This window comes from Triturus cristatus, chromosome 2_2, assembly GCF_964204655.1.
Source record: "Triturus cristatus chromosome 2_2, aTriCri1.1, whole genome shotgun sequence".
Taxonomy (NCBI): Eukaryota; Metazoa; Chordata; class Amphibia; order Caudata; family Salamandridae; genus Triturus; species Triturus cristatus.
Genome location: NC_140582.1, coordinates 562,356,889 through 562,384,245, shown reverse-complemented (window position 1 = coordinate 562,384,245; position 27,357 = coordinate 562,356,889). Strand labels below are relative to the sequence as shown.

The following is a 27,357-nucleotide window of genomic DNA, read 5'->3' as shown; positions in this document are numbered from 1 at the left end:
TGGTTTGGCTTAGGTACAGGCCCCTCTGCCTTCAGAGGACAAATGATTTAGTAGTATAAATATGGGGACTTTAGATCACTTCTGGGAATCCAGGCGACCCTTTGCTGAGGAGAAGAACCAGGAAGCTGAAGGAGGAGACTGCCCCTGTGCTGTGTGTTTGGGGGTTGGCCTACAGTGGTTACTTCATTGGCAAAGAAAGGAGAAGAGGACAGAGTGTGCTTTTCATCAACTTGCAGAAGATCTCCAAGGGCTTGAACTTGAGCTTGCCTCCTGCCTGAAGTCTCAGGAATACAAGACTTCACCAACCAGCTCCCCCTCCTGAATTCCCTGGCTGGGAATTGAAGTGCCTGCTATTGTGCTGTGACTTCCTGAGAGACTGCGTGTTGCTGGGAGCTGAAAGCACGACTCAACGATGAGAAGCGTGTCACCGCCGCAGCAGTTGCCGTCGCATCGCTAAGGAAGCATGTCGCCGCTGCTGCTGTTGCCATCGCATCGCCGAAGCTCCGCGCATCACAGGAGAAGCGTGCCGCCGCCGCAGAGGTCACCGTCCCGTCACCGGAGAAGTGTGTTGCAGGGCCTGTCGCGGCTCCAATGATCATCGAGTTGCCGCACGGCCATCGGGCGTGTGCGCATCGCATCACCTTTGTCACATCGAATCCAAGACTCTATTTTGTCACATCGCACCAGAGAAAAGTATCGCATCCAGGCGCCATCTTGTCACATCGTACCGGAGAGCAGTAAGAAATCGACAAATCACCTCCCCATACAGTATGGAAGTGAGCATCAACTCCCCTGCGCAGCAGTGAGGAACCGATGCATCCACTCCCCTGAGTGTAAGGAACCAATGCCTCACCTTTCCTGAGACCCTTTTGTTTGCTTTGTGTTACACATCCAAGGTACTTTGAGAGTAAAGTGCCACATTTACAACTTGAGAGAACTGAGCTATTTTCTACAATTTTAGAGTCTATTTTTGAGTAGAGTATTGTGGATTTTTGCCATTTGGTCTTGTGTTAAGTCTGTATAAAAATACTTATTTTTATAATACAACCTGTGTGGTGTCCACTTGTAGTGTTGTCACTGTATTACTGTATGTGTACACAAATGCTTTACACACTGCCTCTGAGATAAGCCTGCCTGCTCGTGCCAAGCTACCAAGGGGGTAAGCAGGGGTTATTTTAGGAGTGTAGCCCCTTACCCTGACTAGAAGCAAGGGTCCCTATTTGGTCAAAGGTACCTACCTCTGCCAACTAGAGACCCCCAGTTCTAACACTTCCATGCTCCTGGCATTATTAGTACCCTGAAAACAATAATTCAGGGTTGCTGGATCAAGAGGGATTATTAGCAGTTACTTGTAATTGAGGTGTAAGTGGATAAATGGACTCCTCAAGTTGCCAGCCACTAGTTTTAATTGCATTTTTACTTCCTTTATTTACATTTGTACCTGTTTACTAAATCTTGATAAAAGGTTCCTTTCTCCGTGGGGCACACCTGCAACATATCTTTATGGATTTATGGATACTACTTTAAAATAGTGACCTTGACTGTTAGTAGCCTCTAAAATTCTTTATAGACTAATGATTCTCTTTTTTTACTATCGTGACGACCTAAAAAGGTACATACCTCTGCGTACGAAATAGAGGGTTGTGAAATTTCGGGTAGAAGGTATATTCATCTTTGCTTATTGTATGCTTTTCTTATTTCTTTATTATGTCCTGATGAAGAATCACTCTGATGTCTGAAGGTTGCCAGTATACCATAACTTTTCATGACAGAGGCCCTGGTAATGTTGCAGGAGTTTGTCACAACATAAACTACAACTAATCGAATTGGAATGAAAGGAGGCACAGTTAAGATTCTGCCTGAGGCTCTTTGAAATAGTTATGTGCCCACTGACTGGAAAACTTGAATCTGTAGAACGAATATGTTCATGGTTGTACAAAAGGGGGTGGTGATGGACGGAGCATCAGAACCAATCAAACACTCACACCCAGTCAACAGATCTGGGTTTGATCCATCACCGTTTTTTAGCCCACTCTGCCACACCAGTTCAGACATGGCCATATGCAAATCAGTCTCACCCTGTGCCTCATGGGAACAGTCCAGCCCGAACTGCCAAGCCATGCCTTCCCTGGACCGGAAACAAGCTTCCTAGGACCGGTTTCTGGCATTTCAGCCATCTTCAGCCAGGCTTGCTTGAATCCAGTGGCAAAGTGAGCAAGGGACTCACGTCTGAGCATACCCTGCCAACTTATGGCGAACAAAGCAAAAACCAAAGGAAATGATGGACGGAGTGTTGAACATTGCAAGCACTCACCCCCAGTCAACTGATCTGGGTTTAATCCATCACCGTTCTTTAGCCCACTCTACCACCCCAGTTCAGACATGGCCATATGCAAATCAGTCTGACCCTGTGCCTCATGGGAACAGTCCAGCCCGAACTGCCAAGCCATGCCTTCCCTGGACCGGAAACAAGCTTCCTAGGACCGGTTTCTGGCATTTCAGCCATCTTCAGCCAGGCTTGCTTGAATCCAGTGGCAAAGTGAGCAAGGGACTCACGTCTGAGCATACCCTGCCAACTAATGGCGAACAAAGGTTCCTTTCTCTGTGGGGCACACCTGCAACATATCTGCTGTAAGAAATAAAGTACATGGAAACACATTTTCATACAGTTTTAAAAAGTGTAGGATTTATGGATACTACTTTGACTGTTAGTAGCCTCTAAAATACTTTATAGACTAATGATTCTCTTTTTTTACTATCGTGCCGACCTAAAAAGGTACGTACCTCTGTGTACGAAATAGAGGGTTGTGAAATTTCGGGTAGAAGGTATATTCATCTTTGCTTATTGTATGCTTTTCTTATTTCTTTATTATGTCCTGATGAAGAATCACTCTGATGTCTGAAGGTTGCCAGTATACCATAACTTTTCATGATAGAGGCCCTGGTAATGTTGCAGGAGTTTGTCACAACATAAACTACAACTAATCGAATTGCAAAGAAAGGAGGCACAGTTAAGATTCTGCCTGAGGCTCTTTGAAATAGTTATGTGCCCACTGACTGGAAAACTTGAATCTGTAGAACGAATATGTTCATGGTTGTTCAAGCGCATACAACAATTGTATTGCAATTTGAGATATTCTGTTATGTTCAGATACATTTAATCATTCTTACCGCTGAAAATTTCAGATGACATCGAAATATTGGGCATATGTTCAGTAGGAAGACACAATTCCACGTGTCCTGCGCCTTGTGAAGAAATTGAGTATCCTGCCACTGTCACCTATTCAACATTTGCAAGCAAAAGTTCCTTAAAGATTCTTTCCAATAAACTGAGGAAAAGCGTGGAATATATCCGGTAATACTTCAAGAGAAGTTAACAATTGTCTTTACTCTCTGCTTTTTTCATTCTATAATGTTATCTCCCAACACTTCAGGAAACAAAGTGAAATTGCTGAGAACGTAAGAGCTTCGAAAACAATCAATGAATTCTGTAGAACATACATTTATTCATTCATGCGCCCTTCCATTTAATGCTGCATTTTCAGAACACTACAGCTGTCTCTCTCCAAACATGCCAGCAATGATGCAAAACGGGATATGTATATTGCCGTGAGGTTTAAAATAACTGCTGTAATCTCCAATGTTTCTGTTTGCTTTTCTGTTCTCTTTAAAAAGGTTGGATTTGGGGGGTGTTCCGGTGTGCTCGACTCTAATCACTTTTGTTTTTCTCTTTTAAAAGTTTGATTTGGAGAAACTGGGCCACACAGTCTGTTTTTATATACAACTAGCCTTTGTGATGTTAAGATGTACTTGCCACTGAGTGACCTTTCTCTTTGTATTCCCTTGTAATTTCCAAGATGCCTATGGTCTGATGCCCAAAGTGTTTTGTGGGTGCAAAGGCAGCAGACGTGATGTAATATAGACACTGTACTAGTCGGAAAAGCCCCTGGGTCAGAGGGGAGCCAAAGTAGGAATATTAAACAGGGCCTCTCAGGGTGAAAGCGCCATTGATAATTCCATCTGCCCTGGCTATTGAGAACAATAGTCATCATCCCTTATAAATGAGGGTTATCTTTAGACATCTCTCATGTCAAGAAGTATCTGGAACTCTGTAGAGAGCAGTCACCAGGAAACGTGGAGCACCTCCAGCGAGGGGTTGACATTCAAGCCTATGGTGCAGGAAAGGTATAAATTCAGATAAAATTCACACAAAAATGCAGGAAGGCACAACACTGCAGTGAACGTGAATTAGTTTACCAACCAAGGTCCCGATTCCGATCCTGTAAAACCCGGGTACGAATGGTCGTACGGAGCGTATTCTCCGTACGACTTGTACCTGGGAAATGCACCTTACAAACCAGCAAGTACGATTCGTACAGAAATACCATTTCCGTATGAATCGTAAAAAACTACGTGCGACGAAAAAATACCCAGAATTCCGATCCGGGACATCGCGTACGTGACGTCCGGATGGAGTCAGGCAGCGTTCTACAGACCAGCAAGTACGATTCGTGCCTACGTCACTCCGCACGGACCATTTTTTACGGCAGCCAAAAACTCCTGGGAAATTGAGGACGACGCAAAGAAGGAGCAGCGGTACGCGACGGACAGCCATGGACCCCATCCTACGTGTCATCCCGGCCCTCCTAGCCTATGACCTGGTGCACCAAAACCGCCGCGCACGCCGCAGAAGGTCAGCACAACACCCAGGGGCAAAGGGGGGGCGAGGGGCCGGAAACATAACTTCTACCTAATTTTAAAAAAAGACCATATAATGCCCATACATTACCTCCAGGGTCTGGTCACTTCGGGGGGCGTGTCCACCAATCACCGCGTACGCGTACCCGTCACCACTACAATGGTGGTATGGCCCGTACCACCATGGTAGTGGTGCTGTAGGAGTACGCGCTGTACCCACGCCCTCAGAGCGTGGGTACAGCCCGTACCACGCGTACCCCTACATCACCACTGCAATGGTGGTACGGATCGTACCCACGCCCTCAGGGCGTGGGTACGGGCGGTACTCCTACATCCCCACTACAATGGTGGTACGGGCCGTACCCACGCCCTCAGAGCGTGGGTACGGCCCATACCACACGTACCCCTCCATCACCACTACAATGGAGGTACGGGCCACACACACGCTCGGAGGGCGTGGGTACGGCGCGTACTCCTACATCACCACTACAATGGTGGTACAGGCCGAACCCATGCCCTCAGAGCGTGGGTACGACCCGTACCACGCGTACCCCTACATCACCACTACAATGGTGGTACATGCCGTACCCACTGTAGTGGTGATGTAGGAGTACGCGCTGTACCCACGCCCTCTGAGCGTGGGTACGGCCCGTACCACCATTGGAGTGGTGATGAAGGGGTACGCGTGGTACGGGCCGTACCCACGCTTTGAGGGCGTGGGTACGGCGCGTACTCCTACATCACCACTACAATGGTGGTACGGGCCGTACCCACGTCCTCAGAGCGTGGGTACGGCCCGTACCACGCGTACCCCTACATCACCACTACAATGGTGGTACGGGCCGTACCCACGCCCTCAGGGTGTGGGTACGGACTGCATCACCCGTACCTCTAGCGCACCAGTACATTAGTGATACAAGGCGTACACATGCCACAAATGTTGGCTTAGGGCCTGGTGCAGCATATAGCCAGTATATTGGGGTGTGTTCATGGCCAGGACAGCAGTGTACAGCACCAAGGGTGCGGGTAGGTGGGTGGGTGTCTGCCAAGGAGTCCCAGCAGTGGACAGAGACATGTGAGGGTGGGTGCTTATCACTCCCAGCAGTGGACAGAGACATGTAAGGGGATGGGTGCAGAGGAATACCAGCAGTGGACAGAGACATGTGAGGGGTGGGTGCAGAGGAATACCAGCAGTGGACAGAGACATGTGAAGGATGGGTGCCTATCACTCCCAGCAGTGGACAGAGACATGTGAGGGGTGGGTGCAGAGGAATACAAGCAGTGGACAGAGACATGTGAGAGGTGGGTGCAGAGGAATACCAGCAGTGGACAGAGACATGTGAGGGGTGGGTGCCTATCACTCCCAGCAGTGGACAGAGACATGGGGGTGGGTGCCTATCACTCCCAGCAGTGGACAGAGACATGTGAGGGGTGGGTGCAGAGGAATACCAGCAGTGGACAGAGACATGTGAGGGGTGGGTGCAGAGGAATACCAGCAGTGGACAGAGACATGTGAGGGGTGGGTGCCTATCACTCCCAGCAGTGGACAGAGACATGTGAGGGGTGGGTGCATATCACTCCCAGCATTGGACAGAGACATGTGAGGGGTGGGTGCATATCACTCCCAGCAGTGGACAGAGACATGTGAGGGGTGGGTGCATATCACTCCCAGCAGTGGACAGAGACATGTGAGGGGTGGGTGCCTATCACTCCCAGCAGTGGACAGAGACATGTGAGGGGTGGGTGCAGAGGAATACCAGCAGTGGACAGAGACATGTGAGGGGTGGGTGCCTATCACTCCCAGCAGTGGACAGAGACATGGGGGGGGGGTGCCTATCACTCCCAGCAGTGGACAGAGACATGTGAAGGGTAGGTGCAGAGGAATACCAGCAGTGGCCAGAGTCATGGGGATGTGTACATCATGATCAGATGAGCACACCTCCATGGGTGTATGTACGCATCCCTAATGTTCGACTATGTTGATAGTACCATGACAACACATCACTGACAGCAGTGTCCCACTCCCATGAGGATGGATGTCCTTCCCCCACTGCATGACACAACACATGTGGGTGTGAGGACAAATGACACATGCATATCCACCCCTGGCGGATGCAGCACAATACACACACAGAGATCATGCCACAAGACTGTATACTCATGTCAATGCCCACTACACTAAGAGAGCCAAAGGTAACACACACTGTCACGCACATCCCAGGACTGATAGGAATGTACAGGTGCTGGGACAGGCACCAAGATGTTGCCTATCATGGAAGGAATAGGGTGGACTTCCCACAGATACAATGCCCACAATTGTCAGTCAGGTGCTCAAATACCCTGCAGAACAAGTACCAATTGTGTGCTAGGCTGGGATAACACACATGCATAGTGCGGAAAATGCTGAATGTCGCCATTAAGGCATGACAACATACTCAATACACAAGTACAGTGACTAGCAAGGATGGCACAGACGATGCAGCCGGAGACATTGCTGAGCAGGCATGGCCACAGCTGAAGGGATCCGTCACCAACAAAGGAAATGTAGACCCAGGTCAGCACTACAAAAGTGCAACTCCCTGCAGGGTAGATGTCAGGTGCCACAGAGGAAGGAACACTCCTTGGGACAATGTCTCCAAACACAAATAGCACACACGAGCAAAGATACTTTGCAGAGACATTGTGATGGCACGCAGATACCATGGTCCACCCCATGAGCATCAGACTACAACTTCTTCCTGAAACATAACACATTACCACAACCCCAACTCCGGGACCATCAGCACCCACATCAATACCTGAAATGCAATTGTGTTCAAAGTGAAAAGAAAATGCTTTATTCAGCATTAAATGAAAATGTATAAAAGGACACTATTTACAAAGGCACATGGCCAGTCCAGATCAGAAGTCCTTGGGGGGGACACATGGCCACGCGTCTCCCCTAGCTTGCCTGCACATTAGAACCCTCAGGTTCGTCGACTGGGGGGGGCATCATGTGGGGAAGGACCAGGCACCGCAGGGACAGGAGGTGTAAGGGTAGGTGTGGTGGGTGCAGGGACGGACGCCTCCACCACAGGGGGTAGGGCAGCGCCAAAGGTGGAGGTCAGCTCGGCGCTGCACACTGCTTCCAGGTCGTCCAGCGTCTCCCCTTCACCCGAAGAAAACACAGGCTCAAAGGGGGGGGTCGGAGTGATGGGGTGCAGTGCTACTGGGGGAGGGGGGACGGGGGGGACACAACTCCCCTACCCGTGGAGTGCCGTTCCCGTTTGCGGGCTGGAGAGCCAGAGGGGCTGAGGCCCAGCACAGCCAAGTAGGCCTCCTTGTCAGGTTGTGTGGTAGGGGAGCCGAGGGGAGTGCCTTTGGAGGGACTGGGTAGTGCAGCATGTGGCCTCGGACTGTGGCTGCGTGTATGCCTGTGTGCCCCAGACCCAGTGGGTGTGCCTTCATCCCCCTGAGTATGCGTGCCAGGAGGAGTGCGCTTGCCCTTACGTGGTGGTGTGCTGCCTGTGTCTGGTGCGGTGCATGCTTGGGAATGTCTGTGTGGGCTTGGGACAGGTATGGGAGTGGGAAGTGTGGATGGTGCAGGGGTAGGGGGGGACGAAGCACTGCAGGAGACTCACTGCTGCCGTCAGTGAAGAGTCCATGGACCTCAGCAACATCCGTTGGTCAGACATCGCTGATGACATACCCTCCATGTACGACACCATCTGCGTCATCATTCAGGTCTGGCCATGGAGGACATTCAGCAGCGATGTCTGTCCAACCTGCAACTGCCGCAGAATGTCCACAGACTCTGCAGTGAGTGCAGCAGGGGGGACAGGGGCAGGGGGTGCGGTGCCTGGCACGAAGGAGACACGGTGTTGCCTAGCACGGACAGAAGGGACCGGAGCAACTGGGAGGGCGGTGATGGGAATGGAGGGGGCGGTGACAGATGTAGTGCTGCTGCCAGGTGTTGTAGCAGCCTCCGCCCCCTTGAGGAGTTCAGCCTCGGACCCGTCAGCGTCGTAGTCAGTGTTGTCACTAGACAGGTCCTCCGCCTGACTCCCCTCGCCCTCCGTGCCACTTGCTCCCGCAGACTCGGCAGCAGTGGTGACAGCGGTGCTGGATCCCTCCTCCACGTCCGTGTAGGTGTCTCCCTCGGTGTCCTCCGATGATGCTGTGGGCAAGGTGAAGAGACAGAAAATAATCAGTCACCTGTATACAACAGACACATGAGTCCAAACAAAATGTCACAGTGCATATCAGGAAATGCATCATGAGTAACATCTAGAATAGTCCGCACATATGTAACCCTGCAATCCCCAGTTGGTTGACCCCCCATGCCACTTGGAAACAATGGAGATTATGACACAACAGCAAATAACTTGATATTGAATTATACTGAGAAGCTAGTGTCTGGGGACAGTTGAGCACAGCAAGACTATGAAGGCATGCCACCTCTTGTTCACTGTGAACGAAACAGTATTGGTGCACACAAGGCCAAATAACACACCTCAATGCTGAAGGTGTCCCCACACTCTGAGACCTGTGAGTACTTTGGAAACCATAGCCAAAAACATTGCGATCCCTTGGGACTCACAACACTTTACACAATGTACATGTTTAGAATGTGTGAATGTGCCACTTTGTGAATAGAAGACACATCTGCCTGTATGACAGAAGTCACACAAGGAGGTGCACACAAAAATACATTTACACAGTCATTGTATGAGCTGCCAGCCGAATTCTAATAAGCCACTGTAAAGAAGAAATGGGGTATCAGTAAGTACATATACATGGCACCACGATGGTCTGGATGACTTGACACTCGTAAGTTGGTATCAGCAACAACCAAGGACTTACACACATGCAAACACACTGTGTGAACATGGATATGTATAATCAGAAAACAAGTGGTAATCAAACTGTGCCTTTCAGTAAAATGTGCCAGCGTGTCCACGGAAAGTGTAAAAGTACTTTCTTTTGCACTTCCCTGGGAGACATCTGTCATGCAGGCACATTATTGTCCTTCACAACCAACTAGCAAAATGAAGCATATCAAAAATTGAGACATGTTGACAAGTGTAGTGAGTGCCAAGGTACAATACTTCTTGACTAAAAACTTGAATCATGCCACCTGTCACATGGCCATCTGTACCATGATGACACAATTGGCAACACATCTGACCCACTGCCTGTCATGTGGAGTGGCACACATGTTCAAACACAGGACAATGCATTAGCTAATGGGCCTGCAATGTGTCGGGATAAGGAGCACCTGCACTGAGGAGACACCCTCATGGCAAGCAAGAATGTCCACACAGATGTCAGGACACACAGACCAAACTACGTAGCATCTCGACCACACACTGGTGGCAAAAATGGATGAGCATGAGCCATGTATTTGCTTTTTTGACACATGCTGAAAAGCACAAACATTAAACCCAGCACAACATGACTAGCTCACTGCATGTTGAGTGTCTGTCCAGACAATTATCACACACAGGTCAGAACTGGCAAGGAGACATAAGGTTTGGACATGTAGGCCTTGCCCGCACAAACCCCCCATACCTGAGACAAGCTTATTGAGACAGATCAAGAAGTTACACCTCTTCATCTGGGTTTACTCAAATGTGCATCAAGAATTCCTAAATGTACTCCACATCACCTCGTGAGGCTGCCAACACATATTTTTGACAAACAACCATCAACAGATAGTTGTACATAGACACACAGGCACTGCCCAGTGTGAGGATGCACAAGCAAAATGGGGACAGCCTGTACAATGGGCACATGTAGCACTCTTTAGATAAATAAAATGAGGGCAGGGAACAATGCCACAGAGGGCAACCTATGCTGAACACACAGAAAATGGGCACAGTGTTGGATGACACACATGATTCCGAGGCAAGGGTGTCTTAGGGGACTGTAGTGGGAACACTGCTCCATGGTCCTGGAATTATCTGACTGTAACATGAGCTACCATCCCGGCACTATGCATATCTCCCACTCATGCACATCATGTCTGAGGCCACAACATCGGTCATGCATGCTGCAAGTCTGTTGATTTGAAAACTCACACTCCTATGTTGAGACTCAGCATCAGTGCCAACTAATATGGACCCCCAAATGACTGAACAGGACAGGGCACAGGCAAGGTAATAACACATGTCTCAGACCCCCCCACATGATGCAGAAAGCAATGTGCACTTGGATTAACTGCCAGCCTAGATGACCATATGCAATAGTGATTACACACAGACCAGGGAACACATACCAAGGAGGGGAAGGGAGGAAGAACAGCACCGTTTGACTTTGGGGAACAGGATATGCACTGCACAAATTAACCCTCGCTGTGTATCCAGGCGACTGAGCACTTCCAAATGCTGGTGACACACAACAAACACACATGTACCTACCCCCTTCCTGCTGCTGCAACTCCTGTAACCGCCTATCCAAGTCAGGGAAGACCACCGCCAGGACACGCTTCATCTGGTGGGTCAGGCGTCGGACCCCGCCGTGCTTGCGTGAAGGTGAGTCCTTCAGCTGCCACCGGGCGATCCTCCGGGTCCAGCACCGGATGTCCTGCCAGCGTTTCCTCACCTGGGTTAGGCGCCGACTGCGACCCTCCACCGATCTCACGGCCCTGACGGCCCGCTTCCATATCTCCCCCTTGGCGTAGGCAGTTACCTGTGAGGATGGCAAAGTGAGACAACATCACTACACCTGCTCCATGTCACAGAGACACATATTTGAACAACTTTGATATGTTGAACAGGGCATAGTATGCTGGAAACAAATAGCACCTTTGTCATAGGGACATTAGCCTATGTGGAAGCCCCAATGCACAACATGGCATTGAAAGTACACAGGTGGCATGAGGGGTGCAACACACTCCCTGATCATAGCACACTCTGTGCATCACATGCAACACCAGGCTGATGGACAGCACCTCCAAGCAGTCACATCCCCAGGCCACTGACGCAACCTCAGCAGAGTACACAGACACACACAGGCACAGATCAATCACCTGCCATTGGCAACAGCAGATACAAACCTCACTCTGTACGTGTGCCACTTGCCTGTGGGGTGTCACAGGTGTGGTGCTAGCTCAGCAAGTCAGACACTCCGAACGGCTTACTTCTCCCATCAGATGGGTGGAGCTGTTGCCTCCTCCATGCAGCTGTGGTGCAACACTTCACATAGATACTCACCCACATGACAATGAACATACACACACATAAATGTCGAGGAGGGCGTACACATCACTTTGACACTCTCACCACAGGTCCACTCAATTCATACACATCTGTGGGTACAGTCACCTGTCACACCGGGGGGACCACTGACTCACCTCAGGACAATAGCCAAAAAATGCCACCAAGGATTTGCCAGGCTGAATGAGTCATGCACCATGCAGTGAATGTCACAGTAAGCACAATGCAAATGAGGAGTGCACACCGGAAATACCTCATGCTCTGCATGAGAGACATAAGCCTTCCCCCCCCCCGGGACCCACTCTAAACAACATTGCATGTCTGTCACACCTGGACACAATGCCAGAAGTGACATTCACAAAAAAGGTGCACAGTCAAAGTTAGTGGAGTCAGCTCTCACCTGTACCCCTGGTCTCCCATACAGCTTGGGGTACTGTGGGAGGAGGACATTCAGCAATGCCTCATTCTCCTCAAGTGTGAATGGCTGGGCCCTCTCCACAGTCCGCGACATGGTGCCAGAGGAAGCACAGACAGCAGCAGTGTGGTCGACAGGAAAGTTGTGCAGGCAAGTGCCCTCTCATGGTTTCTGTCTGACTTATATCTGTCTTGCTGGGGGCTTTCATTTACAGGAGTACAGAGTGATTGGTCAGACTCATTTGCATCCTACGTTTCCTCCAATCCCTTTAAACTTACACCAATGGCACGAATTTGCATGGTTCAAATTTTGAGCATCAGAGCAAGGCAAACACCACTTTGCAATATTGTAATTTTTGGCCCAACTGACTTTTCAAGCCCACATGATGGCCACATTGCAACTGAAATCTCTGTATCCATGACAACCAGCATGCATTTTTGGCCTAAAATACTTGTCCCCTATGTAATTTTGAATCCAAAAAACATGTACGGTGCGTTTCACACGTACCCGTACACGTAAGGCACCACTACAATAGTGATACGCACCGTACTCACACATCCATAGCGTGGGTACGGTGCGTTTCACTATTGTAGTGGTGCCGTAGAGGTACAAGTGTTACGGACCGTACACCCGCTCTGAGAGCGTGTGTACGGTCCGTACCACGCGTACTCCTACGGCACCACTACTATAGTGATACGGACTGTACCCACGCAATGGATGTGTGCGTACGGTGCGTATCACTATTGAGGTGGTGCCATAGAGGTATGCGTGTTATGGACCGTACACCCGCTCTGAGAGCGTGTGTACACTCCGTACCACGCTTACTCCTACGGCACCACTACTATAGTGATACGAACCGTACACCCGCTCTGAGAGCGTGTGTACGGTCCATACCACGCATACTCCTACGGCACCACTACTATAGTGGTACGGACCGTACACCCGCTCTGAGAGCGTGTGTACGGTTCGTACCACGCGTACTCTCACGGCACCACTACTATAGTGATACGAACCGTACACCCGCTCTGAGAGCATGTGTACGGTCCCTACCGCATGTAACCCTACGGCACCACTACTATAGTGGTACGGACCGTAAACCCGCTCTGAGAGTGTGTGTACGATCCGTACCACGCGTACTCCTACGGCACCACTACTATAGTGATACGGACCGTACACCCACTCTGAGAGCGTGTGTACAGTCCCTACCACGCATACTCCTACGGCACCACTACTATAGTGATACGGACCGTACACACGCAATGAATGTGTGCGTATGGTGCGTATCACTATTGTAGTGGTGCCATTGGAGTACGCGTGGTACGGGCCGTACACACGCTCTCAGAGCGTGTGTACAGGGTGATAGGAGGCGCACACCAAAGGAATGGAGGTCTCCGACTCGCACAAGGCTGTACATCAAGTCATTGTCATTGCAGACTTTCATGTACAGGGCCTAGGTGTGTCAGGCAGTGATATTACACATGTCTTCTCATGTATTTGCACAATTGATGTGTGATGACCTGTGTATTCAAAAAAGAGAGCGACAGAGTGCACACCAAATTTCTTAATTTTCATCGACTTTTTTTTTCCATGTTGAGCTTGTTCGCGTGCGAAGCCCAGAATCGTGTTCTGCCTTGTCCACGTAATTGTGAAAAACAATAAACAAAATGGGGCAACATCTCACTCCATTGCCGGGCGCACAGCGATAATGAATGCATAACAATGATGCTGCAAGTTGATCCAAGTCTGTTCACAATTTATTCAAGTTTTGACAAGAAGGTGTAGTCATAATTTCCAAGTTTTGTCCATGGTCACATGAGGGACATCTCACTTTAAACACTGTAACCTTAAACGCCACAGAAATGCCAACGGGCCTTAATCGGTAGCTAGGAGTGTGCGTGAGTAATCCTCATCAGTTCATCTCGGTAACCCAATGCATTTCGGGCCATTCATGGCCCTTCGTCAGGGGTATTCTACAATTAAAAAATCAATGTTTTAATACCAAACATTTCAGTCTGATTATCCATGTACATTCATGTTCAAAACAATTGTAAGCCCGTGACTCATCCACAACACTAACGTCTTCCCGCTAATTGTGGCCATGCACGCCACTAAGTTGCTGCCCGGATTCACCTCCCTTGTTACTTGACCTGTGTACACATGTCATGTGTGATGGGGCACTGTTAGACCTGGCATCTTTGGCGTGGTTACCCCTGACTTTTTTGCCTCTACCTCCTGTATTTTTGATGCTATGCTGGATTTCGTTTTTGCTGGTTTAGATGCTTTGGGCACTTTGCCACTGCTGACCAGTGTCAAAGTGCAAGTGCTCCCTTGGTAAATTGTTATATTGATTGGTTATCCATGATTGGTATATTTGTTTCACCTGTTAGCCCCTAGTAAAGTGCACTGGGTGTGCCAGGGCTGGTGATTCCAATGCTACTAGTGGGCTGCAGCACTGATTGTGCCACCCACAGGAGTAGCGCTAAAATGATGCCTTAGGCCTGCTTGCAGTGCCTATGTGCAGTCCAGGACTGCCATGTCGACCTGGCCAGTGCACCCACTGACCAGACCTTATCCTTCCCTTTCTGTACATGTCAGGCATCCCTATGGTGGCCTTAGGTACCCCCCTGGGCTGGGTGCAGTGTATCTGAAAGGTAGGGCATGTACTGAGGTGTGTAACATGCCCTGGTAGTGAATTACAGCCATTTTCGTTTTTCACTGCTGAGAGGCTATCTTGCCCATAGGATAGAATGGGGGAGGCTGTTTACATGCCTATCTTCCCATAAGGGCAAGATAGAAAATCCAAGTTTGGTATCTTTGTGTTCAGAATTTAATTATACATCTTTTTAGCAAGATGGTTTTTAAATTCACTGTGTGAGAATAGCACATTTTAGAAAGTAGCTATTCTCCTGTTTAACCTTCCTGTGTGCCTGTGTGCTGGTTGGCTGACTGGTGTCATGTGATGGGCTAGGTGGCTCCAGGAGTCTGGATGAGTCAGCAGCAGGGTGAATAGGGAGATCTGCCTTAGATGGGTGGGAGGAGTAGCTCCTGGGTTTGAATAGGGCTGCCCCTGCCAACACAATGCTGGCTCCACCCCCTGCTGGCCAGGCTGAGGACTCTGCCTCTGCTGGCACAAAGAAGGCTCCACCTCCTGCTGAGCGTCTAACGACCCTGCCCCTCACTCTGAAAGGAACCAGGTGCTCCAGAGCAGAGCACACCCAGGAACCGGTTTGAGCAGGGGAATCCCCCCACTGGAACAAAGAGAGACAAAGACTTGGAGGGGTATAAGAAGAAGACCCCAGACACCTAAACTTTAGATCACTTTGGAACTAAGAAGAAACCTCTGCCAAGGAGAAAGCTGAAAAGAACTGAAGAGGAGAAGACTGCCTGCTTGCTGTTTTGATTTGCTGCCAAGGAGAGGGGAAGGACTTTGCTGTGTCCCCTTCTTTTGATTCTGATCTCCAAGGGCCTGAGAAGAGCTGGCTCCCTGTTAAGAAGTCCCAGGAACAAAAGGACTTCACCACCAGCTCCCCTGGAACTCTGCTGAAGGAGTTCTGACCTGCCTTGGAGTGCTTGCCCAGTCTTGGGGCCTCAGGAGGTCGTTTTGCTGTGTTTTGGGAGCTGGGAAGCAGAAGCGTGAAAAAGAGTAACTGGTACCCAACGCATCATCCGATTGCGTGTCGCAAGAACGAGAGTGCGAGGAGAATTTCATCGCGGCGTCATCGCAGCACCCGGAGTCCCCGCATCGCCGAGTTTGTCGAGCATCGTCCCGGTGTGAGAAGATTCCTGACGCTGCGAGGGTCGTCGCAGAACCAGTTTGCGGGCCGCACCACTGCCGGTGTGTGAAAGTATCCAGTCGCTGCGTGCGTCGACGCAGAGTCCCGTTCCGTGGTGCATCGAGAGTTGCGACGCCGGAAGTCAACGCTGCGCCGCGCATCGTGCCACATCGAAGAGTGTCGCATCGAACCTGTGCGTGAAGCTTCCCCCTAAGAAACCTACGCAACGAAAGCCAAAGTCATCGCATCCTCCCCCTACAGATCGGAGCCGGCGCATCCACCTCTGCTGCGTGAAGCAGGGCTGCTGCAAAGCCTCCCCAAGATCTCAGGAGTATCGCATCGCCTTTGCCATCTTCCTTGTTATAGCTTTTGGGAACCTTATCGCAACTACAGGTACTGTTGGGCACGAGAGTGTCGCATTTTGTGCATTGAGAGTCGCATTGTGCAGGACACTGACTTTTACATCCTGGAGTACTTTCTGCAAACTCTTGAACTATCTTTAACGTAACCTTTTGGAATTATATGTTGGTTTGTCGGTAGTATTTGGTCTTGTGAAGTTTTTAGTAAAGATACATTATTTTTCTAAAACTGGTGTGGAGTAAATCTGTGGTGTTTTCACTGTGTTACTGTGAGTGTTGGTACAAATACTTTACACATTGCCTTTGATAGCCTAGACTGCTCAGGCCAAGCTACCTAGAGGGTGAGCAGGGGTTATCTTAACAGTGTATCCCCCTTTCCCTGACTAGAAGCAAGGGTCCCTACTTGGACAGTGGTACCTACCCTGCCAACTAGAGACCCCCAGATCTAACATTGGTGGTCAGCGGTGAGGATTGAACTTGTATTTGTACTTGACCCACAGTAATTGGTGTACATCACTAGGAGTGCAGACCAATACAACCACATACTGTATTTTTTTATTCTATTTTTGAGTAACTCTTCAAGAGCATCATGTCTCAGGTGACAACAAGTGAGAGGGCAGAATTGGAGTTTTCCATTGCGGATTTATATTCATACAAAGTTGAGGAGCTCAAGCAATTCTGCAAAGACCTTGGTTGCCCTGTGAAAAGCGGAGCTAGAAAGGATGTTCTACAAATAATCTTGAAGGCCTGGTGGGAGGCCCAAGAGGAAGGTGGTGCAAATGAAGGGGATGGTTTTGTTCCCCAAGATCTGCCCGTGGGCAGAGCAGTCTCAAGGGCTGGCAGATCCCATTCCAGTAGGGGGCTCACTCCAGAAGAGTTGGAGGAGAATCAAAGGGTGAGAAACCATGAAATGGAAATGATGAAAATGAAAATGAAGCAATTGGAAGTAGAGAAGGACAAGGCGGCGGAGGAGAGCAAGAATGCCCGTGCCTTGGAAGAGAAGAAATTGCTTCTGGCTCATGAAGTGAGCATGAGAGAACTGGACATCAAGGCCAAGCAGGTGGAGTCCGGTTCGAATAGTGGCAGCGCACAGCCAGTGCAGGGGGGTAAAGTATATATCCCCAGTGTTAGACCCGGCCCTCGTAACGTAGTCAGACCTGACCCCTGCACCTCACACCAGCCCCGAGCCCACGGCCTAGCCGATCCTTCCCACCAGAACACACACCCCCGACCCGGACTTCCCCCGTCCGTGGCCTTCCTCCTTCGGCCATCCCGGGCCCGCGTGCCCACTTCATGCACCAAGATGGCCGCCCGGCCCCAGCGCGACCCTAGCCTATAGGCGCCACTCCGGCTGGAGGACATCGCGCTCCCCTTGGGATGAGAGAGGGAGGAGCAGTTTCCATCACACCTCTGCGCTTCCCTGGGAAGGTGGGTTTCGATCGACCCGCCGGCCTCCCCGAGGGCTGGCTCCACGCCTGCTGGGTGTCTGGGACTCCTCCCGACCCGACCCGGAAAGGATCAAAGGACAATGGCAGGAAACCCCCAGCAAGCGACCCCCAGGTGACAAGACCCCTGCCTGCACAGACTCCGAACATCAAAGAGGAGTCGCTCTATAACAAGGGGTGCTCTGGGACTGTCCGGCAGATTCGCCTTGTGCTTGAGCCCTGCTGAGTGACTCGCGGCTCCCTGTCGATCGTCAGACCTCCGGACTTTGTGCTTGAGCCCTGCTGAGTGACTCGCGGCTCCCTGAAGATCGTAAGACCTCTGAACTTGTGCTTGAGCCCTGCTGAGTGACTCGCGGCTCCCTGAAGATCGTAAGACCTCCGAACTTGTGCTTGAGCCCTGCTGAGTGACTCGCGGCTCCCTGAAGATCGTAAGACCTCCGAACTTGTACTCGAGCCTGCTGAGTGACTCGCGGCTCCCCCAGACTCTCATGGTCCCGCCGGACCCCACGACGACAGCGTATCCCCCAGCTCGAGGATTGTGAGCTGCGCGCCGGGTACGCTCCTGCATTTGATCCATATCCCCAAAGACTGTCCCGCTACCTCCTACCCCTCTCCAAGACTTTGCGAGCCCGCGCTCTACTTGTATATATTTTGCCTTGCTGATCATAAAGATCCTACCTTTCCGATCTGATAAAGATTTGCTCTTAAGAACTTCTCGTGTGGTGTCTCTCTGTCGTGTGGTGCCGAGGGTGCGATCCTAGATACGAGGTTCCTCCCCTGAGGAGTCTCCCGCCAGTGCCCGGCTACGATACCTCGAGGGTGGGTCTCAGGACAGTCAGGGCCCCTTCCGGTCCCCTCTGAGGTCGCCTTCTAACATTGGTGGCAAGCGACGGGATTCGGGCCCATAATCTAGAGATCGTACCGTGAACGGCTGTCGCACTACCGACAAAGATGGCAGAAGGAAACACCGTGGTTCTCGTAGAAGACGACACCAGTACCGTGTTCCAGGTGGAACAACTGGAAGAGTACACCCACAAAGAACTAAAGCAATTTTGTAAGGAACTCAGAATCGCTACCACTCGTCTCAACACCAAAGAAGATATGCAAAAGGCACTGAAAGCTTGGGTGGATTCTGGAGCCTCCCGCCCAGAAGGAGCGGGGGAGCCCCACAACGAAGCTGGACCCTCCCAAGGAGAACGCAGCAGTAACCAGGTGCAAGGATTCGTACCAGACGGGGGCCTATCCCCAGAGGAACTCGCAGACAGAGAAAAAAGTCGCCATCACGAGCTCGAATTAGCCAAACTCAAAATTGAGGGCGAGTTGAAATTAGCCGAGAAAAAGCTAGCAGTAGAACAGTTGCGAGTACAAGGAGAACTAGAAGAGAAAAAACTCCAACGAGAACACGAGGGAAGGAGACTTCAACTGGAACATGAACGCAGCTTGAAGGAAATAGAACTGAAAGCAAGAAGCGAAGAAGCGCGGCCCCCGGGGAACCGGGAGGCGGCCGCCCCGACGGAGCAGAAGGTCCACATCCCCAAGGATGTGGTCAAAGAATATTACAAAAATGATGACATTCAGCAGTGGTTCCGGGCCTACGAGGTCGCCATGACCCCCCATCGGGTCCCGCAGAAGTATTGGGGGGCGGGGTTATGGGGACGATTCCTGAGCGAAGGGAGAGACACCCTGCTCGACCTGCCCACCTCCATGCAGACCTCCTATGAACACATGAAAACGGCCCTCCTCACAAGGTACGGCCTCACCCCGGAGATGTACCGCCAACGGTTCCGGGACTGCAGGAAGATCCCGGGTACCACCTGGGTGGAATATGTGAATTTCTTCAGCCGCGCCTTCGATGGGTGGATCAAGGGCAGCAAGGTAACCACCCTGGAAGAACTAACCGACCTTATGTTGTGGGAACACCTGGCTGCCAACTGCTTTGTGGAACTACGCCAGCATCTGCTCGACAGCAAGCTCACAGACCTGAGAAAGCTGGCTGTCGAGGCGGATCGCTGGACCAACACCCGGGTCTCCCGGGGCCCTGTAGGAGAGTACCCCCGAGCCAGTCAGGGACCACCCCGCCAGAGAGGGGGGGGGAAACCAGGGAAGGCAGAGAGAGCCCCAGGCTAGTCCCCCAAAGTCCCAACCTCCACCTTTCCCGGCACCCCCACCAGCTGTATCCAGCCCCCCCCTGAGACGGGGGCACCGGGTAACCATCACTTGTTTCCGTTGCCAGAAGCCCGGGCATTACGCCAACGACCCTGAATGCCCCATGGCCCCACGCACCACCCAGGCAGCACCCCCCGCTAGACAGATAGCCAATGTAGCCCTGGGGGAGGAGGTTGAGGAAGACGAGGAGTGGGAACCCGCCGCTATGGCCCTAGTGTCCTTAGGGGATAGAGAGATGGTCCCTGGGAGCCTCCTGCCCTCTAACACAAAGAAATATGGGCAACTCGTAACGATCAATGGCCACCAGGTAGAAGCCCTCCGTGACACCGGGGCCAGCATCACCGGTGTCCTCAGCCATTTAGTCCACGAAGACCAGGTCCTCCCCAACGTATTTTGCCCTGTCATTTCAGCCGACAACACAGAAAGCCTATGTAAGGTAGCCCTGGTGCCCTTCGAGTGGGGAGGGGTGGTCGGTAAACTGAAGGTCGCAGTGAGAACCTCCCAGCCCGTCGACTGTCTCCTTGGGAACGACCTGGAAAGTTCCCCCTGGGGACAAGTTGAGCGCAAGGCCCACCTAGGGATGCTGGGCCTCCCTGAGTGGGTGTGCGCCACCACTCGATCCAAGGCGGCTCGACTGACCCCCCTGAGGGACGTCGACGACGCCCCGACCCCTGAAGATGGGATAGCCCCGGCCGAGGGCCCCCACATTCCCCCACCAGAAGAGTCGATCGCCAGTGGCGAATCCCCGCCTTCCGACTCCACCTCAGACGCCGAGTTAGGCGATCTGCCCGAATTAGCCCAGTGGCGCCACGAGGGGGGCCCCTCCCGAGAGGAGTTCTGCCGAGAGCAGGCTACCTGTCCCTCCCTGGTCGGGCCCCGGCAACGGGCAGAGGCCCAGGCCGCAGGCGACCAGACGGGGACGCACCGGGTGTATTGGGAGAATGACCTTTTGTACAGCGAACAGAAGTCGGTGGAGCTAGGGTCCGGCCGGGTGCTGGTGGTACCCCTACGCTTCCGAAACCTCCTCCTGGGCTTGGCCCACGACGTTCCCCTCGCAGGTCACTTGGGTCAGGACAAAACCTACAGTCGCCTCGTGACTCACTTCTACTGGCCCAGAATGAAAGCGGATGTGGAAGCCCACTGCAAGTCCTGTCCCACGTGCCAGGCCAGTGGGAAGAGTGGAGGGAAGCGCAAGGCTCCCCTCCAACCCTTCCCTGTCATCAGTACCCCTTTTGAGCGGGTCGGAATCGACATTGTAGGACCTCTGGACCCCCCAACTGCCCAGGGGCACCGGTTCATCCTCGTCCTGGTGGACCATGCCACCCGTTACCCTGAGGCCATCCCCCTGCACACCGTCACGGCCCCCGTGGTGGGCCGGGCACTGATGGGGATCTTCTCCCGCATGGGTTTTCCCCGCGAGGTCGTGAGCGATCGCGGTACCAACTTTATCTCCCGATACATGAAGTCCTTATGGCAACAGTGCGGGGTGTCCTACAAGTTCACCACCCCGTACCACCCCCAAGGAAACGGCCTGGTAGAACGGTTTAACCGGACTCTGAAAGGGATGATCGCGGGCCTGGAAGAGCCCCTCCGGCGTAAGTGGGACCTCCTGCTCCCCTGCCTCCTATTCGCATACCGAGAAGTTCCCCAGAAATCCTTGGGTTTCAGCCCCTTTGAGTTACTCTACGGGCACCCCGTCAGGGGGCCCCTCAGCCTGGTCAAGGAAGAGTGGGAGGCGGCGCCCCGAGGCCCCCCCGAGACGTGTTCCGTTATGTCCTGACCCTCCGAAATCAGACTAGGAGGTTCCGGGAGATGGCCGAGGCCAACCTGGAGGCGAGTCAGGAGGAGATGAAGCGCTGGTATGACCAGAACGCCGCGCTAGTCGAGTTTCAGCCGGGCCAGCTGGTGTGGGTCATGGCCCCCGTGAAACCCTGCGCTCTCCAGGATAAATGGACCGGGCCCTTCAAAGTAGTTGAGCGGAAGAGCCCGGTCACGTACTTGGTAGACGTCCAGTCACCCCGGGACCCCCTCCGGGTCCTCCACGTGAACCGCCTCAAGCCCCACTTTGTGCGGACGGAGCTGAGCCTCCTACTGGCCACTGACGACGGGTCCGAAGAAGAGTCAGATCCGCTCCCTGATCTTCTGTGCACCAAGGAGAAGGACGGCTCCGTAGAGGGAGTGAACCTCTCCCCGTCTCTCACTCCCCAGCAACGTGAGGATTGCCGCCAGCTCCTAGGGCAGTTCCGGACCTTTTCTCCCTGGTCCCCAAGGTCACCGACTGGTGTGTCCATGATGTGGATACCGGGGACAGCCCGCTAGTGCGACACCGGGCCTACCGAGTCCCTGATCGGGTCCGGTCCTGTATCCAAGCCGAAGTCTCGAAAATGTTGACCCTAGGCGTGATAGAACCCTCAGACAGCCCCTGGGCAAGCCCCGTGGTCCTGGTCCCAAAAGCAGCTGCCCCCGGGGTCGCCCCGGAACTCCGCTTCTGCGTGGACTACCGGGGACTCAATGAAGTCACCCGAGCCGATGCCCACCCCATTCCCCGAGCCGACGAGCTCATTGACCGGCTCGGGGCTGCTCGGTTCCTTAGCACCTTCGATCTCACCTGCGGCTACTGGCAAATTGCGCTCACAGAGGGAGCCAAGGAGCGGTCCGCCTTCTCCACCCCGGATGGGCACTATCGCTTTCGCGTGATGCCCTTCGGGATGAAAAATGCCCCGGCCACCTTCCAGCGACTGGTAAATAGAGTCCTGGCCGGGCTGGAAAAATTCAGCGCTGCATATCTCGACGATATCGCAGTTTTTAGTTCTGAATGGAGTGAGCACCTCCAGCACCTCCGGAGGGTGCTAATCGCCCTATGCCAGGCGGGCCTCACCGTGAAAGCCAGCAAATGCCAGATTGGGCAAGGTTCGGTAACCTTCCTGGGGCACCAGGTCGGAAGCGGGTAGGTCGCCCCTCTGCAGCCCAAAATCGACGCCATCCTAGCCTGGGAACCCCCCACTACCCAAACAGAGGTCCGAGCCTTTCTGGGCCTCACGGGCTACTACCGGAGATTCATCCGGAATTACGGCAGCCTGGTCGGTCCCCTCACGGGACTCACGTCCAAGAAGCAGCCCAAGAAGGTACAGTGGTCCCCTGCCTGCCAAGAGGCGTTCAATGCCCTGAAAACGGCCATGTGTACGGCCCCCGTCCTCCAGGCCCCCGACTACTCCAAAGAGTTTGTGGTACAAACTGATGCCTCCGAGCATGGCATCGGGGCAGTCCTCTCCCAGGTAAATGACCAGGGTCTAGACCAGCCCGTGGCCTTCCTCAGCCGAAGGCTGTTGCCCCGGGAACAGAGATGGAGTACCATCGAGCGCGAGGCGTTCGCCGTAGTCTGGGCCCTCAAGAAACTATGCCCTTACCTGTTCGGCACCCATTTCAGGGTCCAAACCGACCATCGCCCCTTGCGATGGCTCATGCAGATGCGAGGAGAAAACCCCAAGCTTCTCCGGTGGTCAATCTCCCTCCAGGGGATGGATTTCACTGTGGAACATCGCCCTGGTACGGACCACGCCAACGCCGATGGCCTCTCCCGATTCTTCCGCCTCAGCGAAGAGAACCCCCAAGAAGATGGGTAGTTCTCTCCGGCTTTCAGCTGGGGGGACGCGTGTTAGACCCGGCCCTCATAACGTAGTCAGACCTGACCCCTGCACCTCACACCAGCCCCGAGCCCACGGCCTAGCCGATCCTTCCCACCAGAACACACCCCCCGACCCGGACTTCCCCCGTCCGTGGCCTTCCTCCTTCGGCCATCCCGGGCCCGCGTGCCCACTTCATGCACCAAGATGGCCGCCCGGCCCCAGCGCGACCCTAGCCTATAGGCACCACTCCGGCTGGAGGACATCGCGCTCCCCTTGGGATGAGAGAGGGAGGAGCAGTTTCCATCACACCTCTGCGCTTCCCTGGGAAGGTGGGTTTCGATCGACCCGCCGGCCTCCCCGAGGGCTGGCTCCATGCCTGCTGGGTGTCTGGGACTCCTCCCGACCCGGCCCGGAAAGGATCAAAGGACAATGGCAGGAAACCCCCAGCAAGCGACCCCCAGGTGACAAGACCCCTGCCTGCACAGACTCCGAACATCAAAGAGGAGTCGCTCTATAACAAGGGGTGCTCTGGGACTGTCCGGCAGATTCGCCTTGTGCTTGAGCCCTGCTGAGTGACTCGCGGCTCCCTGTCGATCGTAAGACCTCCGGACTTTGTGCTTGAGCCCTGCTGAGTGACTCGCGGCTCCCTGAAGATCGTAAGACCTCCGAACTTGTGCTTGAGCCCTGCTGAGTGACTCGCGGCTCCCTGAAGATCGTAAGACCTCCGAACTTGTGCTTGAGCCCTGCTGAGGGACTCGCGGCTCCCTGAAGATCGTAAGACCTCCAAACTTGTACTCGAGCCTGCTGAGTGACACGCGGCTCCCCCAGACTCTCTTGGTCCCGCCGGACCCCACGACGACAGCGTATCCCCTAGCTCGAGGATTGTGAGCTGCGCGCCGGGTACGCTCCTGCATTTGATCCATATCCCCAAAGACTGTCCCGCTACCTCCTAACCCCTCTCCAAGACTTTGCGAGCCCCCGCTCTACTTGTATATATTTTGCCTTGCTGATCATAAAGATCCTACCACTCCGATCTGATAAAGACTTGCTCTCAAGAACTTCTCGTGTGGTGTCTCTCTGTCGTGTGGTGCCGAGGGTGCGATCCTAGATACGAGGTTCCTCCCCTGAGGAGTCTCCCGCCAGTGCCCGGCTACGATACCTCGAGGGTGGGTCTCAGGACAGTCAGGGCCCCTTCCGGGCCCCTCTGAGGTCACCTTCTAACACCCAAGGATTTAGTACAGAATTACAATAGGAGTGAAGATATCTATGCCTGGTTTACCTCGTATGAAATAGCGTTGAGAATGAATGGTGTGCCTGAACAGCATTGGGGGCGGGCCTGTGGAAACATTTTGAGGCTTCTGGGAGGAGTGCTCTAGAGCCCTTAGAATTAGCAGGTACCATGACCTATCCCAATATGAAGGAGGCCCTATGTCTCAGGTATGGACTTACTCCAGAACAGTATAGACTGCAGTTTAGGAACTCCAGGAAGAAAGAGTCTGAGACTTGGATGGAGTGTGTGAATCTGTACTCGCGGGCACTGGAAGGTTGGATGAAGGGCAGCAAGGTAACTGATTATAAGGGGTTGTTACATTTGATTAGTTGGGAGCACTTGAGTAGTCTATGTGTTCCAGAGCTGCGCCAGCATCTTTTAGACAGCAAGCTGACGGACCCCATTGAGCTTGCTAAGGAGGCGGACCGTTGGACCAGTACCAGGGTCCACAGAGGAATTGTGGGTACCATTGCCAAAGGTGGGCAGGGTCCCCAGCAGAAGAGTGGGGGGGACAAGGGTAACCAAAAGGAGTTCTCACAAGGGCCCCAAAACAGTTCCCAGGGTAACCAGTCCCAGCCCCCCAAGTCAAAACCCAAACCAACCTGGCCCCCTAAGGGCAGGTCGGATAACAAGGGTCCCATTAGGTGTTATCACTGTCAGGAATTGGGTCACAAATCTCCTGTGTGTCCCAAGAAATCCCAGGCACCCTCTGGTGCTCCAACACCGGGTATAGCTAGTGTAGCTTTTGGTGGGGATTTATTTTCTAGCGATTTGGAGGGATTAGCAGTTATGTCCTTTGTCTCTTTAGGAGACACAGAGATGGTCCAGGAAACCCCTGTCCCTGATAACACTAAGAAGTACAGGCAGTGGGTGACCATCAATGGGAAGAGGGTGGAGGCTCTCAGGGACACTGGAGCCAGTGTGACCACGGTCAGGTGTCAGTGGGTCCCTGAGGAGCTGATCATTCCCGATGTACTTCACCCTGTAGTGTCAGCTGACAACTCTGTGCGCCTTTGCAAGGTAGCACATGTTCCCTTTGAGTGGGGGGGGGGGTCTCAGGTCCTCTCAGAGTTGTTGTGAGTCATCCATGCCAGTAGACTGTCTGCTAGGTAATGACCTGGAGAGTTCCCCATGGAAGGAGGTGGAACGCCAGGCTCATTTGGAGATGTTGGGTTTGCCTGAGTGGGTCTGTGTGACCACCCGGTCCATGGCAGCCAGACAGGGTTGTGAAGCAGACCTGGAGCCTGAAACAGTGGCCCAGGTCCCTGCCAGAAAGAGGAAGGGCAAGGGGCGTGGTGCGTCCACCCCGCTGTTCCCACGGTCCAGGAAGGAGCAGAACCTGCGGGAGATGCCCTGGAGCCTACAGGGGAACAGGTAGCTGAGCTGGGAGACATACCTGAGCTGACCCATTGGCAGCAGAAGAGTGGGGGGGACAAGGGTAACCAAAAGGAGTTCTCACAAGGGCCCCAAAACAGTTCCCAGGGTAACCAGTCCCAGCCCCCCAAGTCAAAACCCAAACCAACCTGGCCCCCTAAGGGCAGGTCGGATAACAAGGGTCCCATTAGGTGTTATCACTGTCAGGAATTGGGTCACAAATCTCCTGTGTGTCCCAAGAAATCCCAGGCACCCTCTGGTGCTCCAACACTGGGTATAGCTAGTGTAGCTTTTGGTGGGGATTTATTTTCTAGCGATTTGGAGGGATTAGCAGTTATGTCCCTTGTCTCTTTAGGAGACACAGAGATGGTCCAGAAAACCCCTGTCCCTGATAACACTAAGAAGTACAGGCAGTGGGTGACCATCAATGGGAAGAGGGTGGAGGCTCTCAGGGACACTGGAGCCAGTGTGGCCACGGTCAGGTGTCAGTGGGTCCCTGAGGAGCTGATCATTCCCGATGTACTTCACCCTGTAGTGTCAGCTGACAACTCTGTGCGCCTTTGCAAGGTAGCACATGTTCCCTTTGAGTGGGGGGGGGTCTCAGGTCCTCTCAGAGTTGTTGTGAGTCATCCATGCCAGTAGACTGTCTGCTAGGTAATGACCTGGAGAGTTCCCCATGGAAGGAGGTGGAACGCCAGGCTCATTTGGAGATGTTGGGTTTGCCTGAGTGGGTCTGTGTGACCACCCGGTCCATGGCAGCCAGACAGGGTTGTGGAGCAGACCTGGAGCCTGAAACAGTGGCCCAGGTCCCTGCCAGAAAGAGGAAGGGCAAGGGGCGTGGTGCGTCCACTAGGCCTGGGCAAAAATTTCGTTCCGTTCGCGGAAATTGCGATAATTTGACATTTTTGCGTTCCGCGGAGAGCGCGAAAATGTCAAAAATTCCAGTTTCCGCAGCTTGGCGATAATTTGTTTCTTGCTCGCGCTGTAAAATAATACATTCTCGCGCGCGCGCGATCGCCTTACCTGAATCCCTGC

At 52.9% G+C, this 27,357-nt stretch overlaps 1 protein-coding gene across 1 annotated transcript in view; it reads left to right on the top strand.

Annotated features, from left to right (window-relative positions):
• ASIC5 (acid sensing ion channel subunit family member 5) overlaps positions 1-27,357 on the top strand; it is a 612,782-nt gene that overhangs the window by 467,146 nt on the left and 118,279 nt on the right. The window contains exon 8 of the mRNA XM_085641714.1: positions 3,187-3,355. Within this exon, the coding sequence (XP_085497840.1) occupies positions 3,187-3,355 (169 nt within the window). The remainder of the gene's footprint in view (positions 1-3,186; positions 3,356-27,357) is intronic.